The 14,519-nt window shown below is 54.0% G+C and overlaps 4 protein-coding genes across 4 annotated transcripts; 1 reads left to right on the forward strand and 3 right to left on the reverse strand.

Annotated features, from left to right (window-relative positions):
- Nucleotides 1–2,846: 2,846 nt before the first annotated feature.
- MRS44_003415 (uncharacterized protein) lies at nucleotides 2,847–3,810 on the forward strand (the record flags this gene model as incomplete). Its single annotated transcript, XM_046268471.2, has 2 exons — nucleotides 2,847–3,561; nucleotides 3,614–3,810. 2 exons carry the CDS (start codon nucleotides 2,847–2,849, stop codon nucleotides 3,808–3,810), a joined length of 912 nt encoding a protein of 303 aa, XP_046137534.1.
- Nucleotides 3,811–4,487: 677 nt separating this feature from the next.
- MRS44_003416 (uncharacterized protein) lies at nucleotides 4,488–9,560 on the reverse strand (the record flags this gene model as incomplete). The annotated part of the gene is made up of 3 exons (XM_046268470.2): nucleotides 4,488–4,868; nucleotides 4,919–9,123; nucleotides 9,425–9,560. 3 exons carry the CDS (start codon nucleotides 9,558–9,560, stop codon nucleotides 4,488–4,490), a joined length of 4,722 nt encoding a protein of 1,573 aa, XP_046137535.2.
- Nucleotides 9,561–10,791: 1,231 nt separating this feature from the next.
- Nucleotides 10,792–11,360, reverse strand: MRS44_003417 (uncharacterized protein; the record flags this gene model as incomplete). Its single annotated transcript, XM_065623203.1, has 4 exons — nucleotides 10,792–10,923; nucleotides 10,976–11,056; nucleotides 11,118–11,276; nucleotides 11,334–11,360. 4 exons carry the CDS (start codon nucleotides 11,358–11,360, stop codon nucleotides 10,792–10,794), a joined length of 399 nt encoding a protein of 132 aa, XP_065479275.1.
- Nucleotides 11,361–12,102: 742 nt separating this feature from the next.
- On the reverse strand, nucleotides 12,103–13,803 carry MRS44_003418 (uncharacterized protein; the record flags this gene model as incomplete). The annotated part of the gene is made up of 2 exons (XM_065623204.1): nucleotides 12,103–13,602; nucleotides 13,660–13,803. The coding sequence occupies 2 exons, from the start codon at nucleotides 13,801–13,803 to the stop codon at nucleotides 12,103–12,105; spliced, it is 1,644 nt and encodes a 547-aa protein (XP_065479276.1).
- Between the last annotated feature and the right edge of the window lie 716 nt (nucleotides 13,804–14,519).

Here is a 14,519-nt window from a genome sequence, read left to right on the forward strand (position 1 = left end):
TTCGAGTCAAGATCCAGGTTTGTTAGAAGCCAAGACAGGGGCCTGCGTGAGGAAGATTCGTGTGATGGGTGTTCAAGCCGACATTTGCCGCCTCAAGGTGGATTGTTTCCGTTCGTTTGGGTTACCGGGATCGCCAGAAGTCTCTCAGGGACTGAACTCGTCAAAAAGATGAATTGTTGTAGGGCTACGATTACTAGATAGGAAGAATGATGCCTTAAGGCTTCCCGGAGCAGATCGTCTTTTACCTCCTCCCAGCTCATGAAATGACACGTGGGAGAAGCCCAAGAAGTCGACGAAGCCATAAGTTGGACAAATGGCACCTTTTGTTTGTCCTTCAAGTAAAAGTGAAGAAAGGGGTACGTATATATACTAGGGAAGTCGCCAATGATAATCCATTGTCAAAGACCAGCTGATGTGAATCTGTGTCTGTAACTATGTGCTGATCCTGGACCCCAGTCAGATGGTGTGTGCGTGCCATCGAGCAAAGGGGTTAATCGCAGTAAGGCGAAGTGGAAAGGAATCATCCTTTTTGGATCTTCCTGTGGGATTTATACTATAGGGGCGCCGTTGACGACTTTGAGGGTTATTGATGTGATTGACGGTTGAGGATCACGTTGGGTGGTGTTGAGTTCGTAAAAGACCATTCCCATCCTACAGGTCGAGCCGGGTCAGGTTGGCTCAAAGGGTACTCGGAGGTCAGGAACAAGGCACAGAACGTCTGCAGTAGTTCGTGGACATGGTGCGCAAGACGGCGTACGCGGTCGGCTCGAGGAACCACAATCACATGGCTCCTTATCTTGCCGCCCACGGTTTGTAACTAGTGTAAAGAACACTAGATGCCTCTTGTAGTTGGAGGCGATCAGGGTCAGGTGTGTCCCGGTATTGATAAATGCATCGTGAGGTATATATATTGCAAAGTTCGAAGATAGACGAATAGCCGTTCAAGACGCACTGTCATGGCTTGGGTGAGGCAACGAAGCAGGCAAAGAATCGCTCGACTTTGGACGCAGGATCATTGTACCGAACGTTGGAGTATCGAATTGTCCTAAATCATTCGGACACGACCCTGATGTATGAGTGGGACATGGTCAACAGGCAAGACTCCCATGTCTCAAGATCCAGGACTCATCTCGTGGCGGTATATAGTACGACACGCCGACCCCGTGAGTGAGGGCGAGAAGGTTGTAATATATGCGACGAAAAAGAAAGCGTATATAGAAAAGATCCGTTTAAACGTGGCATCTCTGGTCATCTCCTTCCACAGAGCCGAGGTATCTCTGACTAGTGTCGAGACGTGAGGCCAAACAAGAGGACCCAAAAATGAAAGGTTCTGGTGGAAAAAGCGGCCGCAGGCTCATAGTCTTCTTCATTTATTGGGGGGTGAGCTGCCAGAGCCCGAAAAGAAGTTGACCTCGTCAAGCTGTTGTATATGATGAGAAGACACAAGGTCAACTCAAAGCACAAGCATCAACTTGACGTGAGACTCGAAGGAGGAGCGAAGGAAGCTAGATGTGGCTGGGGGCAATAGAAGGGGATAGTCGGACCCGCCATCTTGTTTATGAATGCTGTATATATAAGAGTTTCCGAATGACAGAAGAGGAATGAGTAGGTGGGAAAAGGGCCTCGGCGTTAACCCCTTCTGTGTTCTTTAAGCCTGGTCGCATTGGCTTTTGTGGTTCGACAGATCTTCTTCAAACAGGCCCTGGTAGAGGTAATCCTCAAGCCTGGAATGGCCGAAAATGCCATGGAGGTGAACTCTTCTGTCAGTGTTGATAGAGAGGACAGGAAAACCGGGTATACATAGAGGGTGTTGAGTTCTCAAGTTGGACGTAAGAGGGAGATATGGTGGGTATTTATACCGAGAAATGAAATTATTTGTCATTTCCAGTTGAGGCCTGAAATTGCCACCAGCATCCGTATTTACCATTTGCTTGATGGTGATGGCTTCAAGCTTGAACAAACCAAACCCTTGTCAAGAGAGTACGTCACTCTTTTCCGATTTTGTGGAGTAACAGGCTAAAGGCTTGGCATCTCTGTCAAACGGTTGGGGACAGGCCCGCCACGTGATTCTTGTCTTTCTGGTCAAAGCGCTCGCTTTTTCACCCCAACGTATCCGTAAAGTGGCATATCTCACGATTAGTTTGCTCCATGAGCCGCGGCACACGATTTTCATGGTGTAAGTTGGCATATGATATTGACTATAGAGTAAGAGTATTAGTCAATTTTTGTAGCTATACCGCCTGTTTTATAACAATACAACGCCATTGGCATCTGTGATATATCATGTGTCCCCCTGCAATTACCCCATTCGGACCATCGCAACATCGGGGAAACCGCTGACTCAGGTCCCGACTTTCACAAGCCATTTTCACCCACACCCACCGTCATGTTCGGCCTCGGCCAATCAAATCGCCCCAATCAACGACTCTTTTCCAGCGGCCGTCCTTCGTTCTTCCCGATCCCGTGGCCGCCATCCAACGGGCGCCTTTTTTCTTCTTTCCCTGTTCCTGTTTTTTTTTACTTACCAAACCTTGTGCTTCAAGCCATGGCCTTGTGATAGCAGGTCATTCTTCATTATTCGTTGTATTCTTACCCACCCTCGTTTTTCGTTGTGTCTGTGTGTGTGTGTGCGTCGCAAAAAGAAAAAGAACCCCGCTGCCCGCCATCGCCATCGTCGCTGCCGCCGCCGCGAGCGAGAATTGAGCCTCCACTCAACGAACCAAACTAGACCAACCACCCCCGCCAAACCCTCTCCCTATATCCCTTTCCTCCGTCGACTCTCCTCCGAGTACTTCTCTATACCGTATAGACTCGCCCTATATCGTATAACCATCCGGCCGCCCACCATGTCTGTCTCGAGCATGTTTGCGACTTTCCTCACGGGCTACGCTGCCCTCACCATCTTCTTCTACGCCCTCTCCATGGTCGTCCCCAAGGCCGGCTTCGTCGCCCGCGGCCTGGCCTCGTACATCTCTCTCATCTTCGCCGCCCTCTACGGCGTCTTCGTCTCCATCTTCCTCACCCTCATCGGCAAGCAGGGGATCGCCCAATGGGCCGCCGGCCGATGCTTCCTCTACGCCATGCTCTTGACCACCGGCGTCGAGTTTGTCATTGAGGACCCCAACAACATCCTCGGCACCACGCGCCCCGCCATCTTTATCGGGAACCACCAGACCGAGCTCGATGTTCTCATGCTGGGCACCATGTTCCCCAAGTACTGCAGCGTCACGGCAAAGGCCTCGCTCAAGAAGACACCATTCCTCGGCTGGTTCATGGCTCTGAGCGGCTCCATCTTTATCGACCGCAAGAACACAAAGGATGCCCGCGAGGCCATGAAGGGAGCCGCCAACGAGATCCAGTCCAAGCGCCAGAGCGTCTACATGTTCCCCGAGGGCACCCGCAGCTACGCCAAGGAGCCCATGCTGCTCCCCTTCAAGAAGGGCGCTTTCCACCTGGCTGTCCAGGCCGGCGTCCCCATTGTTCCCTGCGTTGTCGCAAACTACAGCCATATCCTCTTCATCAAGAGTTTTGTCTTTAAGTCTGGCAAGATTCCCGTCAAGGGTATGTTTTCTCTTTCAAAGTGACAATCTTATAGTTGACTAACAAACTATAGTCTTGGAACCCATTCCTACCGAGGGCTTGGAGGCCGCCGACGTTGATGAGCTCACCCGCACAACGCGCGAGCTCATGCTCAACGAGCTCGTCACTCTCACTGCCAAGGCCCGAGGTCAGCCCATCGCCGTGCCCGCCTCAAACGGAAACTCAACCGGCAAGAGCTCCGGCGTCGACACCAACGGCGCCGCCCACTAAGTGACCACCCCCCTATAAAAAACATTGTAGACTTCAGGTTGGTAGAGGTAGATTTTCAAGAGGAGGAGACAGACTGGGTAAGGGATGATGAGTAAATTTTCCTAGCGAGAGGGTTCCAAGGGGAGTCATGTCGGATGAAGAGACTCGAAGGCAGTCATTTGATACCCCCATAGACGCATGAGGCGGCTTTTTGCTCTGATGGACTGAGCAAAGTCGATTGCTTTTTGTTTTTGTGCTATTGCATTGTTTTTTTCCCCCTCATGCATGCAGTCCTGCTTGATCCATGCTATGCTGTTGAGACATGGTTTTGTTTCTCAAGATACAGACGATTATCAGATGAACCAATAGACGGCGCATGATGAGATGAGATTAGTTGTGTTCACACCTATAAGCGACTCCATGTTTCACGACATCACCTAGACGATGGAAAACTAGAATCAAACATCAAGTATCGATACACACATCGCTGTCTAGGCCACACATGGTCTACTATCGTCACCCACTTCTTCCAACATGAGGCTACAAACAAGATTTCAACTCCAAGATCGCCAACCCGTCCCATGTCTCATCATGCACCAAAGGCCGAGGCCAGCCAATTACAAGGAGTACCGCTACATAGAAAATCACCTCAAGAAAAAAGTCCCGACTTTTTCAACACTTAACACACTCTCTCTGCTTCACTCGCTAAGTGCCTGCAGCGCCTGTGTCAGCGACACCACTCTCAAGCTCCGACCGCGCCTCGGTGTGCCAAGAGCAGCTGATGCGTTGCCGCTGTGGGTCGCCGTAGGGCTAAGGTCATCGCGCCAGAAGCGGAAGACTCGCTTCAGATCCCGGGGGATACCCTCGAGCACAACCGTTGAGATGGGGACAAAGGGGCGGTCCTCCATGCCAGAGGCAAGAATGGCGTACTCTTGCGCAAAGTCAAGAGCGTTGCGGAAGGATGCATATCGGGACTGGGCACGGGCGCCGACGATGATGTACATCTCAAAGAAGGCGTCGAGGACGTAGATTTGCTCAGGGGAGAGGTCACGCTGGTTGAAGGGCGAGATCTCAAAGACCTAGTTATCGTTAGTATCTGTCAATATCTACTTGAGGATAGTCAACATACCTGTTGCCGTGTATCTGCGTCCGAGCAGAAGAGTCTGCTGCAGTACTTGGCATAGTTGGGCTTGAGTCGCCAGTGATCAGCCGAGTGCGGCTTGGATCCTCCCTCGAATAGCGCCCAGAATGACTCGGGCTCTTCACCGTCATCAACCTCAATCAACTCCCCAGTCAGGGTGAGCTCGATGCCGATTAGTCGTGCTGCGCTCAGTTCGGTCACATCGCAGCCGCGACCCTTCCAGAGATAGGCTTTGCCCTGGTTGGTGATGAGGTATGAGAATCCCGCACAGAGACTGGCTGGGGTAAAGTCGCACTCGTCAAACGAGACCTGACCCTGGTATTGTCGGCCACAGAGCATGTTGGGTGCCAGCGAGTCGTACTTGTTGCTCGAACCTCGTCGGACCATGACAACACCGCCGAGCGCCTGGAGGAACTCGGTCGTCTCCTTGCCCTGCTGCATCTTGACCAGCTTTCCACCAAGGGCCTTGGCTTCCTTCTGAACAAACAGGAGAGCATCGTCAGCTGCAGCCTCAGGCACTTGGTCACCAACCCAGAAGTAAATCTCCAGCCGCTTCCAGCCAGCCTCATTAGTGAAGCTATGGGGGGCGATGTACATCTCTCGCTCAAACAGCACGCGCTCATAGTGCGAAGCAACCGGCGACTTCCTGCCTTCAGCTGAGATCTGGAACACCTGGAAGCTCAGGCTCTGGATCTTAGCAGGCCCTGTCGGTGGGCGGTTCATGAGGATCGATGCAGTGTCCACCTTGTACTCGGTCCTCGGCTGCTTTGGGCCGAAGAAGTCGCTGAGCAGACTTGCCACATCGTTGCCCTGCTTGGGCTTTGGTGATGCGGCCGCCGAGGTGGTTTGCTGGGCCTTGGGAGTCTGGGGTTCCTTAGCTGGAGGAGTTGGCAGAGGGCGGTTAGCCACTCGAGATGGTGTCTTGTTGATTTGGAGTGGAGATGAGCGTTCGACCTCAGGAAGGGCACGAGGTGTCCTTGTTGGTGTCTTGGTCACCTCAGGCTCAGCCCCATCGAAAGAGGGCTTTGAAGGTGGTGGTGGTGACTGAGCAGCACCGCCAAACATGGCTCTGGCGTTCTTGACCGACACGACAGGGTCGCTGTCAACCTTTGTGGGCGATGACGGCTCGGGCTCCGGCAGAGGGCGCTGGAACATCTTCACAGGAGACCTGGAGCCAGTTCGCTGGTGAGTCAACCTGACAGGCTCCTTAGGAGACTCCAGCTTTGCGCCGTTGGATCCAGCTTCATCAAAGAACCTCGACATGCGCTTCGTGTCGAGCTTCTTGGGCGAGTTGGGCTGCGAAGCGGCATCACCGGTCTTCTGGATTCTAAGGGGAGACGGGAAGTCGCCAGAAGCAGGCTCAGTGGGAGATGTTTGCTTGCGGAGGAATGCGGGAGCTCGCTCCTCAAGGCTTTGGAAGCCCTTGGCAGGTTCTTTCTCCTGAGGCTTAGCACCAGGAGTAGGTCTACCACGAAGGGCCGCCTTGGCAGCGACTTGCTGCCGGATAGAGAAGGGACCAGAGACTGATTCTTCAGTCTTTTCCACAGGGGCGGGGGCAGGGGTTTCCTTCACAGGCTCGACAGGTGCCTCAATGGGCTTTGGGCTCTCCTTGGGCACAGGCTTGGACTCAGTAGCTGGGGCAGCTGCAGGGGCGGCTGTGGTCGGCGCCTTTCTCCTAGGTCCTCTCGCTCGACCCTTTGTCATATGTGTCAACTGTGGGCCAGGAGCAGATGGCTCTGTGGTTGATGTAGAAGCGCCCTTTGGGCCAGATTCTTCGCTGGCTCCCCCATTGGTAGCCATGGGAGGCGGGCCTCGCGCAAGCATACCAGCCAGAGCTGGGCTGAACCGGCCAGCGAGCTTACCTCCTACACCTCCTACACGTCCCTGCAAAATAGAGGGGGCACTCGTTTCCTTCTGCAAGATTGGCAAGGCTCTTGGCTCCTCTGGCTTTGCGCTGGATTCTGTTGATACCCGCTTGAGGCCTTCGTTCGAGTGCTCAGCAGAGAAGGGAACGGCGGCGGGCTTTGGCGAAGGCTTAGGCGACACAGAGGGCTTGGGCGAGAGAGATGGTGTACTTTGCATCCTCTTAGGACCCGGAACCGGCTTTGGCGACTCTGGCCTACCTGGCGCAGCAGCCGACTTTAGATCCATGACTGATTTCCTCTTGTTGGCCAACTCGGCTCGTCGTGCGAGTCCCTCGGGCAGGGCCTGCTCGGTGGCCATGGTGTTGCTTCTGGTGATGCCCTTGCCTTCTGCCTGAGCTTTCTTAAAGTCATCCTTCTTCTTCAAGATGGCTTCCTTGAATTCATCCACCCTCTCCGTCTTTTGGGGGCCACCTGTTTGGTTGAGCGCGGCCTTGCCCCGCAAGATGTTACTCTTGAGCTCATCCGGGGCTACGTAGTTCTGAGTCTTGGTCCGGCGGAGGTTGCCAAACACGTTCTTGAACTCGGGCTCGTTTGTCTTTGGCGCTTCGGAGCCGGTTGGTCGATGCCTCAAGCTGCCGCGAAAGTCCTTCTTAGGCGGCGTCTCAGGCTTCGGCTTCGGCATGGGTGCAGGGGGCTTAGTCTCGCTGGGACTTGTAACCTCCTCATGCTCGGGTTCGTGAAGCTTCTGCTTCTCCTCCGCTGTGAGCTCAGGATCTGGCACCGGTTCATTCTCAGGCTCAGGAACAGGCTCAGGGGCAGGCTCTACTGCCTTCTCTTCGGCACCTGCTGGCTCAAGCTTAGGGGCAATCTTCGAGATGCTCTTGCTAGCGCCATGACCGAAAGGAGGTCGGTTGCCACCAGGAGGGGGAGAGTAGATACCTCCCAGGCCAGGGGTATTGGGCCTTGCAACAGATCCCACCGGCGTAGACCTCATAAGCCCACCGATGCTAACCTGATGTTTGTGAGAGATGGATCCTGGCCGAGGACGGGTCCCTTCCGGAGGATTGTTGGCTTTCTCGGCCTTGTTCTTGTTCAACTCCGCCATCCACGCGGGCTGCGACGTGTTTGACCTGTGTTGAGGCTTGGGTGACTCGGGCTTATTCAAAGCACTCTCCAGCCAGCTAGACTTGGTCGGGCTCCACCGTCGAGGATCCATTGTCTTGGATGGGCTCGTTGGAACGTGGATCCTTTCTTCCCCAGCCTTGGGGGTCTTGGACTCCAGGGCGCTGTCGATTGTGGGAGCTTTCGGTGTGGATTCGTTCTCAGACTCAATGGGCCCATTTCGTGATGTAGGTCGGCTCGAGCTTGGGGTGGTTGATCCAGGGCGCACCATGCTCTGAGGTCGACCAGTTCCGGGCAGCCCAGTGCTTCGACTTGAGGCAATTGAGTCACCACGGGCCAGGCCTGGGGGACTCGTTACGCTCCATCGCTTGACACTGTCGGACCTCTTCATCATGGCGCTCTGGACGAAGCCCCCTACACCCTTGGTAGGCGAGTTGGACCGAGAGTTAGACCGGATAGGGGATGTGCGGCCTGAGGGGGTCCTCGCGAAGCGGTCAACCAATGGCTTGTCGTCACCTGGGCCATCGAAGCCTGGAGGATTGAGAGTCGGAGGGCTTGCCAAACGCATCTTGGTAGGAGAAGGGGTCTCCTCGACAGGCGGGCTAGGCTTGGGTTGGTCGGCTGTCATGCCTGGCAGCTGGGCCTTGACGGAGGCCATATCCAAACGATCCTCGTCTTCAACCTGGTTCTTTCGGTAAGCAGCAGAGCTTGCTCCCCGATCAGCCGTCTGACGGAACCACGAGGGATCTTTCGAGCCGAGTGCCTGGGCGATTTGGTCCTTGGAAAAGGTTTGCTCGGTGGCAGAGGCGGGAGCAGGTGCGGCATCCTGCGACCCGGCCAGCGACCGCTGGGTCGCATTTTGGGTCGCGAGCATGCTCAGGGGACGGGCGGCGCCGCTGCGGGAGCTAGGCCGGCGCTGCCACGACAGCGTAGACGAACGGGCGGGTGGTGTCGCTGCTGTTGTAGGAGACTTGGTGTCGACGTCGAGGGGCGTCTCGTTCTCCTTGGTGGGCGAGGAGTCGGGGGGTTCCATGGGGGCCTCGAGCTTGGCCTCGGGCTCTGGCGTTTGAGGGGAGCCTTCGTCCTTGGGTACGACGGGAGACTCGAGCTTCAATGCCTCGGAAAGGTGTATGCTGCGTCGGCTGGAGCGTGGGGACGGAGTGTTTGCGGGTGAGGACTTTTGCGGCGAGATGGATCTGGCACGTTCTAGGAGCAAGGACCGTGGTTAGCAAGAAAAAAAGACAGCGATTGAGTGATCCGGCATGAGCATCATCGACAACATCCACGACCTAGAAAAAACAGCATGCAAGAGACCACGCAGTAGAGTAGGTAAATAACAATGGGGACGAAAAGTAAACACCGGGACGTTATGTTGTGTACGATGGGGAATGTTGGCCTGACGAAAGTGGACGCCATCAATGCAACAGCAAAAGTCTAGCATCACGTCTCTCTCCCATCCCATCCCGTCACATCGCAGCACAGCAGAGCTTTCTAGGACCTCTCTCACCTTCACGACGGGCTTGCCTCTCTCGCTTGGCAGCCAGATATTCCTCAAGCTCACGGGCTCGCACCTCGTCTTCTTCGATCTGCTGGCCTCGCAGGCGTTCGACCTGCTCGAGGAACTGGGAGACTTCGTCGGACATGGCTCTCGGACATGACACGGAACGGGGGGTGGAGGGATGGATGTTTTAGAATGGGCGGCAGCGGCAGCAGAGAGCAGGATTTGGGGGGGCCGCTATGCATAAGCAAATGGAGCAGTAAGAAGAAGAAGAAAAAAAAAGAAGGCAATCCCACGCAAAAGAACGCTGCAACTATTAATTCCTAGGTCTCTTTCCTGCCGGGCGTCGCCTCGGGTTGCCGATGGGAACGAACTGTAGGTGCTGCACGAGACGGAACGGGAAGAGAAAGAGTTCGCTGGGCGTTGATGAACTGGGCGTCAAAGACAGACAGTCAGCCAGCCATGGATGCATGGGATCATGCCCACCGTCCCCATCTGCAAAAGACCAGACCGCAGCTGTCCATGGAATTTTCCCTCCAGACTCCATCCATGCAACCAGAGCCCACGCGCATCACGCAGACCCTATTGGCCCGCCCTCTCAGGCCCCCCCTGGCAATTCTCCAGTCTTAGAGGTGTCTCTCCCTAGAAACCCACCCGCGGACGGCCCCCCCGTAGCGGAAGTCTCAGGGGGGTGCTCCCGCTGCCAGCTGGAGGGCGCTCCCGCTAGAAGCTCAGCGAACCTCGATGCCAGCGATGCTCGGTGCCTGACAGCTTCAGACCCAATGGCGGTCATCAACCCCTGGCCGAGTTCGATGTTGATGCACGATTGAATTAGGTATCATACGAAGAAATGCATAAACCAACATGGCTCATCTTCTCCTGAGCATAATAGATTAATTAGTCGTTATGCACCAGCACGAATCCTTCCCTCACTAATGGATGGATGCGATGCGCCATAAACAAAACCAAGAAACGTCATCTTTAGTTTGTTTACTTCCATCATCCCGCCCATGACCACGCTCCTACTCCACCACGCTCTCGAATCCGGTGAAACCTTGTCCCCCCCATCTCAGATTCTACCTAGTCTACTGCCCTCAGAAAAAGGCGAATCCCATCTCAGATCCTCCTCCAGCCGATCGGGAATGCGACGCTGCGGCAGTGTACAAAAGTGCCGCTTTCGATGTGCCCATCCGCCGCTGGCTTGTTCCCTGTCGTTCGCGTCTGGCGTTGGAAAGCTGCCGTTTGAGTTTGACCGTTGCCCGGCGTAACGAGCCCATCTATCGTTTCGGGCTATGCACGTCATGGTGGGTGGACTTTCAGCTTTTAACTGCTCGTCTCAACGGTCATTTTCCTTGTTGACTGGCTGCGTAGATAGCTTAGTATAGGAAAAGGCGCTTCTTGGCGTCCTCCACAACCCATGATAATCCCTCCTTTAGGTTGCTACCAGTCATGGCGCTGCATGGTAGGATGTGCCAGCGATGAGTCCTTATCGACTCCAATTGAAGTGCCTAAACTGTTGTGAGCTGATGTTTTTGTTATTCTCTTTTGCTCCGAACTTACCGAGAGGATCTCCTGTTCCGTCATGCACCCCTCAACGTCCGTCTTGTTCGCAAACACGAGGAGGCTTGCTCCTGCAAGACGCTGTGCAACTCGTCAGTAAACTCTTGGCTTCTTACACTTCCGGCCGTTGCTATGAATGTACCTCTTCCAAGAGAAGTCCCTGCAGCTCGTCTCTGCAGTCCTCGATACGCAACCGATCCGTTGCGTCCACAACCCATATCAGGGCATCTGTCTTCTCAAAGTAATTCCTCCAGTATGAGCGGAGCGTCTTCTGACCACCCACATCCCCTAAGAGAGTCAGCTATGGTTGTTAAGGTATTTCAGAGTGCCTGGATACACACAGATGTTCAGCTTGTACCTGGAACCTATCGTCAGCACTATCCATGATCACGTCGAGAAACTGTCTTACCCCTCATAATCAATCGTCTTGATAATGAAGCCCAACGTCGGGCTCACCGTATGATAATGAAGCCCAACGTCGGGCTCACCGTATTAACGTCCTCTCCCATAACCTTCTTTCTTGACGATAGTTGTTTTTCCGCGCATTGTCTAGTCCTCTGTGTGGTGTCAATCTTGCGGTCCTCGTTTCTTTTCGTTCGGTGAGCCCTCACAGCATTAGGATCCGCATCTCCTTATCCTTGAGGCGAGCTTTTCGCAGAATAGACAACATGGTTCGAAGCTTGGGGTATCTGAACTGGAATAAAGAACGAAAATGAGTGTCTTGTCAGCTGCTTTTGAGAACTTCAGGCGAATAAATTTGATGCGATTTTTCGTTGTCGTTGGGTTACTTGGACGTCGTTGAATTCTGGTGCCTGCGGCTCTCAAAGCTGCACGTGATTGGTGCTCGCTTCAACGACCTCCTCCCTCACGATGCCCAATGCCACTTCAATTTGACACGACTCCAAAACAGATGATTTCCATTGTACAGCGCAATTCATACAGTCTATTCCGCTTCAACATATCCCCCATAGCTAGCACATACCGTTATCACCCCAACTCGCTGTCCAGATCAAGCAATGAATCAAAAGTCTACAAGCCTCCTCCACATTTGAACTCCCAAAACACATTCTTCATACTCCCTTCCTCGCAGTCCGAATATCTTCGATGGCTTTGATGGCCATCACCCTTCAGTGGTTAGCAAGCTCCTCGGCGGAACGGACTTCCAACTCCCACACAACCAGATCCAGCCACTCGCCGCCGCGGGTTCCTCTCTTGACAGTCTCCTTGAAAAGACCAATTCGCTTGAAGTCAAACTTCTCCAGCATGCCCGTCATCCAAACAAGGTTCGGGTCATCTTCTCCGGTGAAAAAGGTCTCAACGTAGACTCTCGCATACTGTCGGCGGTTCCTGTCGGCAGGGTACTCGTACATGGAATTGGGGTTCGGACACTCCCACTTGAAGTCGACCAGGCTGCGGTGGCCTATCGTCACAGAGGCCAGAATCCGGTCGAGGAGCGCTGTTCCAATCAGCTTTCTTCGATGCTCAGGGTGGACGGCCAGTCTGATCTGCCCTGTGAGTCTGGATGCAGGACACATGTGACCGAGGAAACCCTGTCGAGTATCGGCGACAAAGGCGAACCCAAGGATGACTGCAGGCTTGGATGGCTCTTGAGCCTTCTTGAACTTCAGGAATTCCTGGTACTCCTGCTCCGCCCCCTTTGGCCATTTGGATCGGTCCAGGAACTCGTTTTGCGAGGGAACCGCCACGATGAAGGGCCGCAGGCCGCGCAAACAGGTGTCATAAACAGCCCGGATGTCCGAAGCAGTGACAGGCTGAGGAAGGAGGATCTGCGAGTGGCCTTCTTGTTGAATCTCCAGGTTGACAATCCGAGCAATCTCGGTGCAGTCCTCGGGGACCGCGGGTCGTAAAGTACATCGGGCATCGGGCCAGGGTTCTTCTTCCGGCAGCTGTGATACTTCTTCCTGCTTTAGTTGGTCAAGGACCTCTTCCTTGAGTTTTTCGCGACGAGTGAGCTCTCTGGAAATGTACATCTCTGATGTCATGTTCCACCGTCGCCACTCGGGATCTCCCATATTATGGGTGATTGTTCTATCCTCCGTCTTGATCCTGATGTGTTTGAGGGGCTTCATGAGCTCCCCGGTATCCGTGTCGATATCACATTGATCTATTGCTGGATCTCGAGAAAGCTTGAAGTAGGTGACGACGGGCGGCTTCCAGTCATCTAGTTGCCATTTATACACGGCAGCAACGACGGCGGGCAGTCGGAAAGGCCCTGGGCTGAGTGGCGCTTCAAATTTCGGAAGTTCAGTTGATCTTTCATTCTCTTGCGCGGCCGAGGAGGGAATCTCAGCAGCTTGGTCCTGCCCTTCACTCACAACCATAGTGAGAGTGCCAGCACCAACATCTCGCTTCTCCTGTGATTCTGTGACAGCGTGGATGATGTGCAGAGGTGCAGGCAACGGCACACCTCCTGGTGGTGAGCCTTGAGAAAGATCCGGGCTTGCCTCTCGAGGCGAGTTGGTAGTCTCTGAGCTTGACTGCTCAAACCCGGGCATCGAAGGCTGAGAGCGAACTGCATACATCTTCTGGTTCCTGTTGAGGGTCCTGGTCTGCGTCGGGGGTGTTGGTATGGCTGCAGGGCGCGAAGTTTCTGGGCGACCGGCCATCTAAGCCGTGTCGTGAGAAGCCGTTTGCGCACCCTCTCGTCCAGCTCTTAGGACAACTGTCGGCCATAGGCGTGGCGGAGTCTCTGTGCGAATAGGAACGCCTCCGCTCTGGGCTCGAAACTGCTGCAGCGTCCGCGAAACACTCGAGGTTGATGTGGCATCAGGGATCTCGCCCTTTTGACCACCTGAAGGAAGATACATGGCTGGCTGTCGACAAGCTGACTGTGTTGAGGAGGAGTCGCTTTGATGAGGGCGCGGATTTGTGCTTGTGGCGGAAGCTTGCAGCGGATCGACAGAGCAAGAAGCAAACGATGCGCGCAGCCGGGACGGACTGAACAAAGACGCGTCAGCAAGGTCCAACAATGAGGTTTGAAGGGGAAAACAAACAAAGGATTATGCTAGATGCAGAATGTTTGTGCTCTCGAGAACAAATGTTGGCTCGATAAGAGGAGGTGAGAAGTGCTGCTGTGTCAACCACCAAGCGGAGGAAGGAGGTTGCACGTGCTTGCGAGAAAAGATGAGGAAGGCGCAAATGGCAGTGAATCATAACACCAAATCAATTTTTGTTGATGCCCTCTCGTTTAGGGCTTAGGGTTCAGTCTCAGTAAAGAAGGGCACCACGGTGCTCGAGAGAAGGAGAGAATCTGCCAGCTGCCGGACACTGGCAGACAGTGCTTGCAGCTTATTAGATGCACCATCAAAGAGATTTGATGCTGGCAAACAACGGCTGGAAGTTTGCTCACATGTATTCGAGCCGGGAAATTGTAAATAAGTAGGGATGTTGATTTACAAGCTGCATGCGAATCCCTCGTTGGCTGCTTTGTTGTAAGGAGGCGGCATATGAAGCATCACGACATCATTGTGAGAACAAGGCAGAAATTAACAAAGGAAAGGTTATCCATATTATCGTATCTCAT

This window comes from Fusarium solani (assembly GCF_023522795.1).
Source record: "Fusarium solani strain SB1 chromosome Unknown bctg00000001, whole genome shotgun sequence".
In the NCBI taxonomy this organism is placed as follows: domain Eukaryota; kingdom Fungi; phylum Ascomycota; class Sordariomycetes; order Hypocreales; family Nectriaceae; genus Fusarium; species Fusarium solani.